Here is a 15046-nt window from a genome sequence, read left to right as displayed (position 1 = left end):
CTCCCTGCTTGATATTTCCACATAAATGTGTAAAGGGCATTGCACATTTAACAAGGTCAAGACAGATCTCTTGATTTCTGACTCCTTGTCTAAATCCTGCTTCTCCACCCTTTCTCCCATTTCAGTAAGCATCATCATTATCCCCTAATTTCTCAAGCAAAATCTCTGAGGATTATTCTTAATCTTTTTTCCTTACCGCTCTTCATCTCCCTCGTAGTTAATCCTTAAGTCCTGTCAACTCTGCCTATAAAATATATCCCTGTCTACTTTTCTAATCTGTACTGTAGCCACCCTACTCTAAGTCACCACCATCTTTTGCCTTGACTACTGCAATAGCCTTCAAAGTAGCCTCTGATTGCATTCTTCCCCAATTCTAATCCATTTTCCATGTAGCAGCGAAAATCATCTTTTTAAATTAAGTCAGACTATGTCACTGTTTTAAGCTATAGATTCTTAACATTCTTTATTCATACCTAAAATCTATAGGCCTTGCTATGCCTTCTAAAGCCCTACACGATGTGACTTCTGCCTAACTCCTTTCAGACCATTCTCCCTCTTACACTACATTCTAGCCTCATAGATCTTCTTTCACTGTTCCTGGAGTACTCCATGTTTGTTCCTGCTTTGGGCCATTCTGTCACTTTAGGGCCTTTGCCTGAAAAGCTTTCTCTCTCAGTTTTTACAGTGTTGGCTCCAGATTCATGACCTTCAGATCACTGTCTTGGTATCAGTTCTCAAGGAGGCTTTTCCTGCCCACCAGTCTCAAGCAGCACCCAATCACTATTAGATCCTTCTAATTTAATTGTCTGCTCTGATAAGTTCCTTGATTATTTATTATCTGTGTCTCTCCCACTGAATGTAGACTCCACTGAATGATTGCATTCTTCCTCAGAGAAGGTCCAGGACAATCTTAAAAACTGTATTTGTTGAAAACTTGAAGGATTTAAGGGACTCAAATTAGGTTTATTTTTCTTGAATAGCTAAACCTGGTAGGGGAGGTTATCAGCCGGAATCATTTGTGGATTAATGAAAGCATGAACAAACAGCAGTGTGCCTAGACTCCTTGATTTCAAGTATTAATCGGGTTGTGTGTTGTGTGTTAGATACCGGGCTGCATGGCAGTAACAGAGAGATGAGATCGTACAGCCCTTTCCCTCAAGGAGCTCAGTCAATTTTGGAGGAAGGATAAGGATTGAAGATAGACAAACAGATTATCATAAGTGATCTGCGGAGCTCTGTTGCCCTGCATAGGAGGATGCCTATCTAAACCACTGATAAATCAAAGAAGGCTTCCAGGAGGAGCATGTGACTACCTAGCTACATTTTGTAAAATGAGTAGGCATTTGGTATAGGGTATGTTTGGGGAGTGTGACAAAAAATGAGGCTAGAAAGGTACAGAGAGCTCAGATCATGAGGAATCTTGTATGCCTTGCAAAGGGGTTTGAATTTATTCTGAAGAAAATAGCTATTGCAGAATTTTAGACAGGGGACTGATTTGATCAGATCACTATGATGCAGTGAGAGGGATGGATTAGAGGAGTGTGGAGCTAAATGGAGAGAGTTATTAATTCAGGCTTGTATTAATGAAGGCCTAAATTTAAGAAGTGGGTTAGAAGGAAAGGATTGGCAAGATTAAGGACATTAAAGGTAAAGTAGCTGATGATATGTTCTGTGGTTGTATGTCATTCTGGGCTGGGCACAGTGGCTCATGCCCGTAATCCCAGCACTTTGGGAGGCCAAGGCAGGTGGATCACCTGAGGTCAGGAGTTCGAGACCAGCCTGATCAATATGGTGAGACCCCGTCTCTACTAAAATACAAAAATTAGCTGGGCTTGGTGGCGGGCACCTGTAGTCCCAACTACTCGGGAGACTGAGGCAGGAGAATCACTTGAACCCGGGAGCGGAGGTTTCAGTGAGCCGAGATCATGCCACTGCACTCCAGCCTGGGCATCACAGTGAGACTCCGTCTCAAAAAATTAAAAAAAATTAAAAAAAAAAAAAAAACAGGCATTCTGGACATGGTTTTTCATATTGTTAAAGTAAAACTTGAAATCTAACAGTTAAACTGTTTCAAAGAGTCTTTAAATGTCTTATCTTTTTTCATTTAAAATTGACCTATAGCAGTGTTTATTCAGTTTAAAAATCAGAGCCTGGTTGCCTTCTTTGGTCTGTTTTTTTTAGATTGGAAAATGTTCAGTATCCCTACCAACTCTACATTGCTCCTTCCACCAGCAGTACAGAACGACCAAGTCCAAATGGTCCCGACAGACCTTTTCAGTGTCCAACCTGCGGGGTGCGATTCACCCGTATTCAGAACCTAAAGCAGCACATGCTCATCCACTCAGGTAATGTCACTTTCCCTGTTGTTGCATAAGTGAACGCTCTAAAACATTTTATTTTGCAGTCCCAGTTAAAATAGAAAACAGGGGTTTCTGAGTTTTAAAAAAACTCTGGGAAGTCAAATGAAAACAGATTAGCTAAGGTTTATTGCTGAAATGATGCAGTGTCAGAAAGCTGTTTGCCATGGATGTTGAGTATTCTGATTAAAAGAACATAAGGTGATATGGAGTGAGTACTTTGTAAATAAAAAGACATATTAGGTGTGCACATAGAAGTGAGATAGAGAATCACAAACACAGATGGTAAAGCAAATAGGGTTAAAAGGGTCTGTATGGGTGTTCTTTGTGCTGTTCTTCTTATAACGTCTCTTTAAGTTTGAAATTTTTCCCAAATAAAAGTGTGTTTAAAAATGTAATATTTTCTTGCTAATTTACTTTCAATTCTACACTCCTAAATCTCTGTGTGCCCTGATGAGTCAGCTTTGTAGTTTGTATTTTTTTAAAACATAAGAGAGATTTTGGATAAATGTATAGAAGGGATTTGAAATTTTAGTTCAGTAATCGCATGAAGGCAACAGGATTCTTGTGGGTAAAACACTGACCTCTGATGAGTAAGAGATCTTTGCTGCTGTTTTCAGCTGCGTAAGTTACTATCTCACTTTCCCCTTCTGTAGATAGTTCTTACAGTCCCTGTCCTAGCACCAATTCTCTGTGACTTTGTTCAATCTGTAGATTGTGTTTTGAAAGGTTTTAAAATTTTTTCCCCAAAACACTGTGATAATGAATTTGAGGAGACTATTAACACACTTTATAACTCATTTATTTCTATCAATATTACATCATATTGCCCAAAAAAACCCATTATATCCCATGATGGTTCTGTCATGCTCATTACATTCAGAGATGTTAAAATTGTTCGTTCGTTCTTCTCGTTTCTCTGTGAGATAGGGAACAGAGAGTAGGTACTGATGATTTTCATATCTGTTCAATGTAAACCTCTAATGAAATGAAATAATATGTGCTGTTAATGGGGATTTGGGTTCTGTCTACATACTGTAGTTAAATTGTGTTTTGAAGTTAGTAAAATAGATGATTTAGAAAAGCATTCAAAAATCAGCTTCAGTAGACATTACCTAGTTTGCCTCCCCTACTGCCTTTTTTTCTTTTCCTTTTTAAGCACTTGCGACTTTTCACATATTCTGCACATTTTCTGAGATACTCAATTAGAATATGTTTTTGCTGGTAATTCTTGTCTTTTCAGATGATCTGTTGCTACAAAAATATAGTTCAGAAATTGGTAGGGTTTATGACTTTTCAGTTTATTTTTGTTTTTAGATATTTTGTTTTGCTTTATTTACAGGAATTAAACCATTTCAGTGTGACCGCTGTGGGAAAAAGTTCACCAGGGCTTACTCGCTAAAGATGCATCGCCTAAAGCATGAAGGTAAACGCTGTTTCCGGTGCCAGATATGTAGTGCCACTTTCACTTCCTTCGGGGAATATAAACACCACATGAGGGTTTCCCGGCACATTATCCGCAAGCCTCGGATTTACGAGTGCAAAACATGTGGCGCCATGTTCACCAACTCTGGAAATTTAATCGTGCACCTGAGGAGTCTGAACCATGAAGCATCAGAGCTAGCAAACTACTTCCAGAGCAGGTGAGGTGCACAACGAAAACCCAACCAGGAAAACTGCTTTCTAAACTCTCTTTTCCTGCTTTTAGGGCAGCCTTCTGTGTTTTTACATCAGGTTGCCAGCTAGTCAGTCACATTTGTTACAGATTCCCACTGTTCATACTCTAATCTCCTGATCTGATAAAATTTTGCTGAGTCTTCTACGTATATAAAATTATAAACATTTTATAGTTGGTATTAAAAATATTTTCCTGCAGCAGTAGACTACTTGTCCTCTTGAGGTATTTTTTAAATAATACAAGGTTTAAGTAATTCTGTAATGGACCTTAAATAGATCTTACTGGAGATTTTACCATGTCAGATGATACTTAGTGATACTGGATTACTTCAGACTCTGGATGTTAATAAAATTCTTTACCACTTCTCTCTATTTAAAAATATTCTATATAAAAGGAATAGCCATTGGCCATTAAGAAAAATTTCAAAAGCAACTATAATGGGTGTGATGGTTTAGATCATGAAGTCATTCCTATTTTCATTCAGTTTAGAGCTCTATTCTTTTAATATTAATTTATAATAGAATTACCTTTCTGATGTATAGGGCATCCAAGGAAATCAGGTTCTAGTTCTAGCTCTGCCACTAATTGCTGTCGACTAAACATGTCACTTTACAGATGAAAAAGCTTGAAACTTAGAGAAAGATAAAATGTAAGCTTTAAATGATGGTTTCTAAGGCCTCCTCTAGATATAAAACTGTTGTTTTAAATTGTTTATAAGAATTGTACTTCTGTAGGAATCCTTAGTTTCTCATAAAATGAAATTTTTACAAATCTTTACTTTTTTTTTTTTTTTTTGAGATGGAGTCTCACTGTCACCCGGGCTGGAATGCAGTGGCACGATTTCGGCTTACTGCAACCTCAGCCTCCTGAGTAGCTGGGATTACAGGTGCCCACCACTACACCCAGCTAATATTTGTATTTTCAGTAGAGATGGGGTTTCACCGTGTTGGCCAGTCTGATCTCGAACCCCTGACCTCAAGTGATCCGCCCACTTCAGCCTCCCAAAGTGCTGTGGGATTACAGGCATGAGCCACCATGCCCAGCCCAAATCTTTACATTTTAAATCACCCTTATTTTTAAAACCTTTTTATTTTTTAATTGAATAGATGGGGTCTTGCAGTGTTGCCCAGGCTGAAGTGCAGTGGCTATTCATAGACACAATCATAGTGCACTGCAGCCTCGAACTCCTGAGGTCAAGCAGTTCTCCTGCTGGGGCTACAAGTGTGGGCACAACCCCTGACTTAAAACCTTATTTGTAAACAAATTCCAAATTATTCCTGCGTAGATTTTGTTTTTCCCTTCAAACCAGACATTCATTTTATTTAATGCAGTCATCTCTAATTCTGAATGTGTGGTCGCCATATCACTAAACCTTAGGTTATACATATCGTAATAAACATAGTTTGTTCAGGACTAAAATAGTGTTCCTGTTAACTACTTGTGTTATCTTTATCGTCCCTGTACAGAGCCCTGTATTCTCCATTCTTCTTCTCTAACACCTGAAGACTTTTTAGAAAATACAACATAGGGCATTCTAAATTGCTTTGCAGATGAACAGATTTTAATTTTTTATTAATACTGAACAATGAAATTATAAAATAACCTTATCAAGTCTAATTACATATATTATTGACAATTATGGTGTAATGAAATTTTTAGTTCAGTAATAAAGATTTAAATAAAGCCTCTAAGGTAAGACTTATTTCACATACTTAGTTTCAATTACCAAAAAATGCTTATAAGTAGAAAATTTAGGAAATACAGAAAAGTATGAAGAAGAAATTTAAAATCTTTTCTATTTGATCACTTAAGGAAAGTAGCTACTGTTTTAGTATATTTTACTGTCCATGTTGCCTGTGGGGACCAATAATTAAATACTTTTTGAGGATTAACACATAACCAATCTCAAGGCATTCATTTCCAAATTCTTTATTAGTATTTTCATACACCAAATGTAATAGCAGGATACACATAAATTACTTTCTACATTTCCCAACTTTATAGTAGATTCTGTATCAGGTCATTTATGCATAAGGACTTAGTTTCTTAACTCACCTATGTCAAGTTTAGTAATACAAAGCTAGCTTTATATATCTTACTCAATGTATAATCAAGAAAAGTTTAGCATTAAAGTTACTCAGATGATCTTTGTTTAAGTGAGCATGCTACATTTGTTTTGTATATAGAAACTCCTCTACATAGAACAAGAAAGGCTGTTAAGGTGTCCAGAGTTACAATGAAAGTGATAATTAACCTGATGTATTGGTGGTGGGGAAGATTGATACATTTTGGTTTTAATGGATGTTTTGGTTCATATTTAGGAAAGTTTATAAGTTGAACGTTCCTGAGTTTTAATCTTCACTGAACAATTAGTGAAATGAAGAGTCCCAATTTTGTTGTATAAATCAGAGCTTTTTACTGTTGCTTATCTATTACTGGTTTGAAAATTAATTCCATATTTCATCCTTTGCCTCTTATCTAGTGATTTCCTAGTACCGGACTACTTAAACCAGGAACAAGAAGAGACCCTTGTTCAATATGATCTTGGAGAACACGGTTTTGAAAGCAACTCCTCTGTTCAAATGCCTGTAATTTCACAGGTCTCCTCAACCCAGAATTGTGAAAGCACTTTTCCCTTGGGGTCTCTTGGTGGGCTGGCAGAAAAAGAGGAAGAAGTGCCAGAGCAGCCAAAGACCAGTGCTTGTGCTGAGGCAACCAGAGATGACCCCCCAAAATCAGAGCTGTCTTCTATAACTATTGAGTAGTTTTGTGATTTGGCTTCAGTTTTGTTTTTTGGAAAGTGCCTGTGCTTGGTCTTGTACATTTAAATTTAATTTAATTTTTTAAACAAAAAAAGCCGGGTGGGAGGGAGGGGGAGATTGGGAAAGAATTTCCCTTTTTACTTTCTGAGCCCTGAAACTGATTTTATTTTTCATAACTGAGAGATTGCTTCTGTAAGTACACAATAACATGATGTTGAAACAAACTGTGAGACTTAAGGAGAACTGGTTGACTTAAAACATATACCAGTTCCTTCTTCCATTGTTAAAAGTAGGCTAACAACAGATCATTAGCTAGAGAGGAAATCAGATGATTATTGACCTTCTTGAGATAAGAGGGTACATGAGAAACTAATTACTAAACAGCTTGACAAATGGCCTGAGTAGATACTTACTGCTGTACACAGGATGTTGTATAATATTTTGTAAAGCCTGTTGTTTTTGGAAGTATTTATGGTAAGCTTTCTTAAAAATTATTAGGATAAATACTTCTGAAATCCGGCGTACTTTTTTTTAAGCTTTGTCATTTCTGTTATGATTTTTCATGGTGAAATTTTGGTACTGAGATGGGCATTCTCTGTACCTTTATAGTACCACTCCAAAGGCAAGGAACCATGATTGACAACAGTCAAGCTGTGGATGAAATGACCAGGAACGGAGAATGAAGTATGTAAATCCCAGCTTCATAGGAACTCTTCTCGTACTGCTTTTCTGATTAAAATTGCTGTTTACCTGGTCTCCGAATGTAATGCCTGACTGTGTCATTGCCTGGATCAGTTTTCCCCCTGCCCCATCAACATGTTCTCTTGCATATAGTGGCGTGCTGCCATATAAAGTAAAAATATTGGAGATATTCTATATTTTATATATAGGTTTATGTATTGTTGGGGATGTTTTCATTGTGCTCTTTTGGACATAATAAAGAATTCTCTGTTGAGGCTATATTCTTTTTTTTTTTTTTTTTTTTTAAAAAAAGAATGGCATCTCACTCTGTTGCCCAGGCTGGAGCATAGTGGCTAAGTCATAGCTCACTGCAGCTTCGAAGTCCTGAGCTCAGGCCATTCTCCTGCCTCAGCCTTTTGAGTATCTAGGATTATAGGCATGCTCCACCACACCTGGTTAACTTCATTTTTATTTTTTGTAGAGATGAGGTCTCACTATGGTGCCCAGGCTGGTCTTGAACTCCTAGGCCAAGTGATCCTCCTCCTTTGGCCTCCCAGACTGCTGGGATCACTGCACCGGCCAAGGCTGCATTCTTAACCCAACTAGATTGTTTACTGAATCCCATATGACAGCGATACATTGTCCTTACATATTTTTAGACATTGCAAAGTTATTAAAAACAGTTACTATAGTTTTTACACAACATAGGCAACAATGAAGAGATGAGTATAGACTGTAAGATTTTCATCTATGACTCACAAATCTGGGAGAAAAAAATTAAGACTAATGAGAAACTGAAAACCTTAAACTAATGAATATTATCATTTCTGCTGCTAAAAATATGAAACTTTGTGGTCTGTAGTTGAAATTTATATGATCCTCTAGACTTGGGTAGACTTTTCATCTGGTGCCATTAAAGCATCTCTAATATTGATCCTAAATATTTGTAAGTCCATGAGCAGTGAACTTTGGAATAAGCTTCTGTGTAGATACCCAAAGTTTAATAATTATGAGAGCACCTGATTCGATAGAAAATACAGTTCTTTAGTCAAAACACAAGATCTGAATTTTGTTCAGGTGCTAGACCATACTAAATGTATATATTTTTAATTATAGTGATTTGTTTCATTTTTTTAGATTGGCTAATTCTGTAATTTTTTCCCCAAAAACGTGAAGAAAGGAAAAGTAAATTCCTTAGAACTGTTTTAGGTTAAGATTCTCTGTGTCTGCCCGTATTCTGCAGTCCTTAACTTGTTTTCAGCTCTTTACCTCACTCATGAACTTGTTTTCACCCATTTGCTGCCAAACATAGGTGTGTTCCCTTCAGGAGAATCAGCATATACAGGGTATGATAGGCTCCCACCATTTATGCTTCTTCACTGATAGGGTCAAATTACTTTCTGCAGCAGACTATAATACTTCATATAGTACTGCTGTGTCTCAAATGGGAAGGTCAGGAATTTTAATGTTACATTGTGGTCTTTGAAAACTGTTATGCCTAGCAATAGATAAATCTCAAAATTAATTTTAAAATCTGTATTGACAAGAATAGGTAAAATTATGACCAAGAATCATTGTTACCCTTAGTTCCAAGAGGTTTTTCGTTTTTGAAAGAGCAAGAGGAAAGAAAAAAGGAAAGAAGAATAAAGAAGAGAAATGTATAAGAATGGTTTGCAGATTTATTGGTTAAAAGTGTTTTTTTTTTTTTAGCGCATCCCCAACCCTGAAAACTTCGCATTAAGAGAGCCAAGCACAATTTTGGTAGCTCTAAGATACTCTGACTGTGTTCTTAGAATGAGGGATTACCCATCACTGGGTATTCCTTCCCAAGTAGAAACCTTAGATTTTCACTGGTAATACAAATTGCCAAGTTTTATGGGAAATCTGAATATACTGTGAAAATGCATATCTGGTTAGTTGTCTGCTGCCCAGATCTTATCAATACCAGTAACTAACCAGTATTTAACATAAAATGATATAAATGCCTTTTTCTATTTCAGTGAGGGTACATTTTTCTTGATATATGTACTTTAAGGATATTAGATCTGTTTATGGATCTGTTTTAGGAAACAGATTTGCAAGGGATAATTGTATATATAGTAGTATTTAGATTTATTTCAAATTCATCTTAGGGATGCCTAGATGCATAATTTTTACCAGGACATATTGAAAATATTGCAAAGAGATAGCCAGTTATATTATCCCATTCATTAGAAATTACCAGTATAACTAAACATAAATATTCCAGTTTAGAGTGCTTAAACGTAGCTATCTTTCTTAAGGCCAGGAGGGTAACTTTGTGGTATCTAAAGGGCTTAAATTTCAGAATGCAGAATAAATTGCCTTTTTAAAACCGAGCATTTTATACAAGAAAAGCTTTTATTTTCAGTTTTTTAACTACCAAATAGGTGTGATGTACTTTAGAAGTAAACAAAGATGTTCACCCATGATAATGGATGTTAAAGCTCCTGCAGTTGTTCTTTTCATGTTTAAAGGGTATATTCTAATAGTGGAAGCATCAAGCATGTCATTGATTTCATCTCATTCAGAAATAAAGGGATTAATATTGGTCTTTATTTTTTGGCATTGAAGTTTTATATAAATGGATGCAGATGGAGATTATCACCCACAAATATATTTAAATGGATTTTTCTTAATTTGAATTTCAAGTAATCTTTTTATTTCAAGTAATTAGTTACGCGTTTAGTTACATTGCCAGTTTTTTTTTTTAATCAATTTCAGTAAGACAAAATAATACTAAAATGTTTAAATAGCCTCATTCAGTCTTACATTTTGACATTTCAGCAATCATTCTGGCTTACAGTAATCAAGTCCCCTGTTATGACACATGCCCTTTGGTCTTAATAACTAGCAAAAAAAAAAACAACAAAAAAAAAAACAACTTTCGTCTTGTTAAAATACTTTAACCAAATGAAATAGACTAGTCAACACATCTGATGTCCATAATTATTGGTAACTCAATTACCGTCTAACTAATAGGCTGTTTCAGGAGACTCTCCCAGTTTATAAATGGTTCTCTTGGGAGCCTTTGGAAGCTGTATTAAATCTTTCAGTCTTTTATTTCTTATTTTTTTCTCTTAATCTAAATAGAGGCCAGTTATCTATTTTATCAGCTTTTATTCTTGAAGATTCTCAGATTATGTTTTCGTCCCTTTTAGCTTTAATAGTCCTTGAAAAATACATTACTGTATAATGTGGCAATTCTGTAACAGAGAATTATTATTACTTGAATGAATAATCCTAAAATTTTAATATTTTAGCTGAAAGAAGTTTGAGATTTGTGGAATGGATGAACAAAAGAATTAGAAACTTTCATATGTTACTTTGTTTCACTCATCTGCAAAGTATGAAGTTGTAATTCTGAAATATACATCCAAATGAATGAGAATTAAAAATTTTCTAAATATTAATACTAACTGGGAAAAAAAACTAGTGTGAAGTTTACAGTTAGAAGAAACAGACCCAAAGTTGCCAAAAGGTAATAAATAAATGTAGTTTTCACTGTAAGTTATTGATGTAAGATGCTTTATTTGTAATATATTTAGATTTTGAAAGTTATTGAGAGATGAATGTATAAAAGCTAAATTTTCTTTTCTGAAGCAGCGAAACAAAATTGGGGTAACAAGGAAGCTCTATTGTGGCAAACATGTCTATGAGGACTATTAAAACTAAGTATACTCCCACAGGCTTTAAACTCAAATCATGAACATTTAAATTAAGTTGTTCCTTATTTTGCCTATACCCATTTTTATCTTTCAGTGCCGTTTTTGCTTGACAGTATGGTGTCAGAGTATTTTTATTTGGAAAGTCCTCAGCAAGATGAATTAGCCAAAAGCAATAATGGTTCAGATTAAACAATAAAGTAGAATTGATTAAATCCCAGGCTCCACGAAGAACAGTCGCACTCTGGATGTTTCATTTTAGACGATAGATAAGTTGAGATGTTGTAATATTTATGGGGGGATAAGCCTATGTCAGTTATGGGATGAAGACTTGTAGTACCAGTACCATCAGTAGTCATACTTTTTTTTAACTTTTTACTAAACTAATACAGTTAGACATTTCCACTCTATCATGATTATATTTTTATGATGGGAAAATAAAAACAGTTCCATGTTTTTATAAATAGTCTCTGCAAAGATTTCAGATGTTATTGGTATCTCGGTTTGGCAGCATCTGAAAAATTGAGATTGCCTTTAAAGTGTTTGTGCTACTTTTACTTAAGTAAACCCCCACTGTGTTAAGACCCAGGCCGGTTTCAACTAATACCAAGGTTTCTATGTGCATAATAGTTGACAAAGAACTTAAGAGTAAGGACTATGGATTAAAAACAAAACTTTTTTTAACTTTAAAATTTTTAGTTTTTGTTCAAAGTACCTGGTTTATAAAGTCAAATTCTTTTATTATTTCCTTTCTCTTTTAAATTGACTGATTTTGCTGATTAAGCTTAAAGTCCCAGGCACAGTTGTGATGATATGCTGATAAAATTGGTGCCTAGTGGTTTGAGGAGCTCCAGTGTCATGACTTTTATTAAATTGCCCTTGTTTTCCCAAATGCCAATCTAGCCGTATTTAGATTTCAGTATTCAATAAAACAGATTAAAAATTATCCCATAAATGAATGTTGAGGTTACCAAAGTACATCACCCACTGAGGAAGGATAAATCTTCCTGCTTTAAGGGAGCCCCGTCATCTCTCCTCTTAATACACGTTTCCCTTGTTATTAGTGGAAGCTGTGTTCAAGATGGGAAGCCTTTCCTGCAGTTCTTAGAAACACCTGCTTTCTAAAGAGAGCCTTTTCTAGGATTAGGTTATGTGTGTTTTCTCTAGGAGATTTTTTATTTCAGTTACCAATTTAATTTTCAAGTTGACAGATGCTGTGTAAAGTCTCTCATACTGAGAGTAGTCCATTAAATTGTTGAAGGTTGCACTGCTTTTCATCTTTCAGGTACCTGAAGTGAATGACATCAGGTATTTGGAAGGAGTAAGATCATAAACTGTATTCATTTTCTTCCTTGTACAAAGTGATGACTTCTAATGCTTATATCTCAAGGTATTTTTTAAAAAAGCAACGGTCCCTAATAGAGTAAAATTTGGTTTTGGTCCAAGTTCCCAATAATGTATTTAATGTTTCTGTTGTTTACTGGTGCCTCCTGTTGCATCAGATAGAGATTGCCTGCCTCTTTGTAGGGCACCCTTGTGGCACCTTATGTCCAACTTGGAGGATAGTATATGGCTTCTTTGTGCCTCTACTATCTTTTCAAAAGCCATTTTATAAAAATCCTAGGTAGCCTATTTTAATATTTAAATATATATATTTGTGAAAGAACTTTTAGAACAGACTTTTTTTTTTTTTTACTTTAAAATTCCTGTATTTCCATTTTTAAGAGTAAATTTAATCTCCAGGATTTAGAAGTGTCTTTCCAGAGAAGCATAATGAGAAAGTCAGATTGAGGTAATAGACCAGAATTAAGTGATAGAAGAAACTGTTGTTTGGTTAAAGGACACAGATTTGAAGGAAAAAAATTTTGATGTAACAATTTTTTAAATAAAATTTTGTTTTTCTGTAATGTCATATTTGCTGCTACAGTAGCTCAATATTTTACAGGGCTAACATAAATCTGGCTCCGTTTAAAAACTGGAGTACTTCCTAGTGCAGCCAGCCTAGGCGGAAACTGTACACCATGGTCTTCCAGATGGGTGACTGATGGCTTTGTGTAGCTGATGCATGCTTTAATATTTGCCTATAGCCCGGCAGCAAGGAAGTCGGGGCGGGGGGACTTTTTTACCCTGCCAGTTATAGCATTGTGATTCTTTCTGGGCACTGGCATTTTGTGAAACTCTCAAGGGAAGGTGATGCAGGGGAGAAAATGTGAATTAAATTACATAGATGGGTGTTTTTATGTCTTCTACCCCTTTCCTAGAATTAGTACAACTCTTAACTGTGCCAGTCCCCAGTTCACCAGCTTTGTATCCAGTCGTCATCTCATTCAAGTATGGCTTTACTTGGTGACACTGGCCATAGCTAAGTTACTTGGCATGTTTGACTTTTGACAATAACAAAAATGGTTTTGGATTTTATTTCCAAAAAATGTATACAATATCAGAACTTCACATTTTATATACTAGTATCTGGCTATTAGTATTTTACAGGAACCGTAGTTCTTGGTGACTACATATATATATATATATATATTTTTGTGACCTTTTTTGTAAACTAAGTGCCGTTTCAACGTTACAATCATTTTTAGAGTTATTGTAATCAATGTGAATATCATGTTTTTTCAAATCTGTTCTGAGCCTGTAGTGTTTGCTTTGTGAACATAAGTGTATTGTATATATTCTGTATAGTTATATTGTACTGAAATTAGCTTGTTTGATATAAGGAAAATATGTATTGAGTACCTTTTTGCTAGCCTGATTGTTTAATCTTTTTAAAAAAGGTTTAAACTTTTTTTAAAAAAAAAAAAATCTTTAAACTGGCCTTTATTACATGGTCACACATAAAGTTGCAGTTAGGAAAGGGATGGGCAGGGAAAAACTAGTTTTGAGTGTCTTTAGATAGAAACATGAGACTAAGGTTTGATTTTGTTTTCGTTTTCTCATTAAAATATCTTACGCTTTATGGAATAAAACTTCCTGCTGTTGTTATTTATTGTTTGCTGGGTGGTGGTGTTGGCTGAGGGCATGTGAGTGAGAAAAGGCATCAGAGCAATTCATTACTTAAATAATTATCTACTTAGAGTGCACAGAGTAGAGAGGGTTACATTAGACAGCACATGTCAATTTTTGGTGAAGTAGAGCTTAAGTGCAAAGATCTCACAAACACCATACCCCAACTTGGAAGGAGAGTATAAAGGCAGCCAGTTAGAGGACATCATCCAATCCTAGAGCTATTGAATCAGGTTCTTGTATAAAGCTGGGTACTAATGGGTGGGTTGCATCTTTCAAAGTTGCTCTGATTCTTTATAAAGTCATATTTTATTGACTAGAGACCAACTGGTGCCATTTCAATGATATCTTACAACCAGGGAGTAAAAAGCAGGTACCTAGCAGGGGAAAACAGCTCATTACATAGGTAATGAATCTATGAGATCCTGAGGAAGGAAAAGTTTTCTAACTTTAGATTCATTGATGTGGATTTTGACAATACCGGTCTTTAGAATGACAGTAACAGGCAAATAAAATTATTTTATTGACCTCAAGCTACCTGGATCATTTTAGAATTAAGTTCAGAGAGGAAGAGGGTAAATTTTAAGAAGCACACTCTTTCATTCCAGTGTGTTGAGCATTTTTAACAATTTACCAAATCATTCAAAATCAGAAAATGTTGGGTTCTTCAGTAGCCTTGACCACAGATGATTTATATAAGTGCAGAATGAAGAATTCAAAACAGATACATCCTTGCCAGCCATGGTGGCCCACACCTGTAATCCCAGCACTTTGGAAGGCTGAGGGAGGAGGATCACTTGAGCCCAGGAGTTCAAGACCAGTCTGGACAACATAGGGAGACGTTGTCTCTACCAAAAAAAAAAAAAAAAACTGGGC

At 35.6% G+C, this 15046-nt stretch overlaps 1 protein-coding gene across 11 annotated transcripts in view; it reads left to right on the top strand.

The window, feature by feature from the left end:
* The window catches only part of ZBTB44 (zinc finger and BTB domain containing 44), a 90254-nt gene extending 76121 nt beyond the window's left edge, over positions 1–14133 (top strand). For 2 of the 11 annotated variants that reach the window (XM_009247266.3, XM_054525444.2), the window contains 3 exons: positions 2182–2345; positions 3700–4000; positions 6518–14133. In XM_009247266.3, coding sequence (XP_009245541.1) covers positions 2182–2345; positions 3700–4000; positions 6518–6800 — 748 coding nt within the window. In that variant the 3' untranslated portion in view covers positions 6801–14133. The remainder of the gene's footprint in view (positions 1–2181; positions 2346–3699; positions 4001–6517) is intronic. The other 9 variants (XR_008511519.2, XM_054525446.1, XM_054525449.1 and 6 more) reach the window with 9 other exon arrangements.
* The last annotated feature ends 913 nt before the right edge of the window (positions 14134–15046 follow it).

The sequence above is a fragment of the Pongo abelii genome, chromosome 9 (genome assembly GCF_028885655.2).
Source record: "Pongo abelii isolate AG06213 chromosome 9, NHGRI_mPonAbe1-v2.0_pri, whole genome shotgun sequence".
In the NCBI taxonomy this organism is placed as follows: Eukaryota; Metazoa; Chordata; class Mammalia; order Primates; family Hominidae; genus Pongo; species Pongo abelii.
The sequence above is the reverse complement of the archived record's forward strand: the minus strand, read 5'-3'. Positions and strand labels throughout refer to the sequence as shown.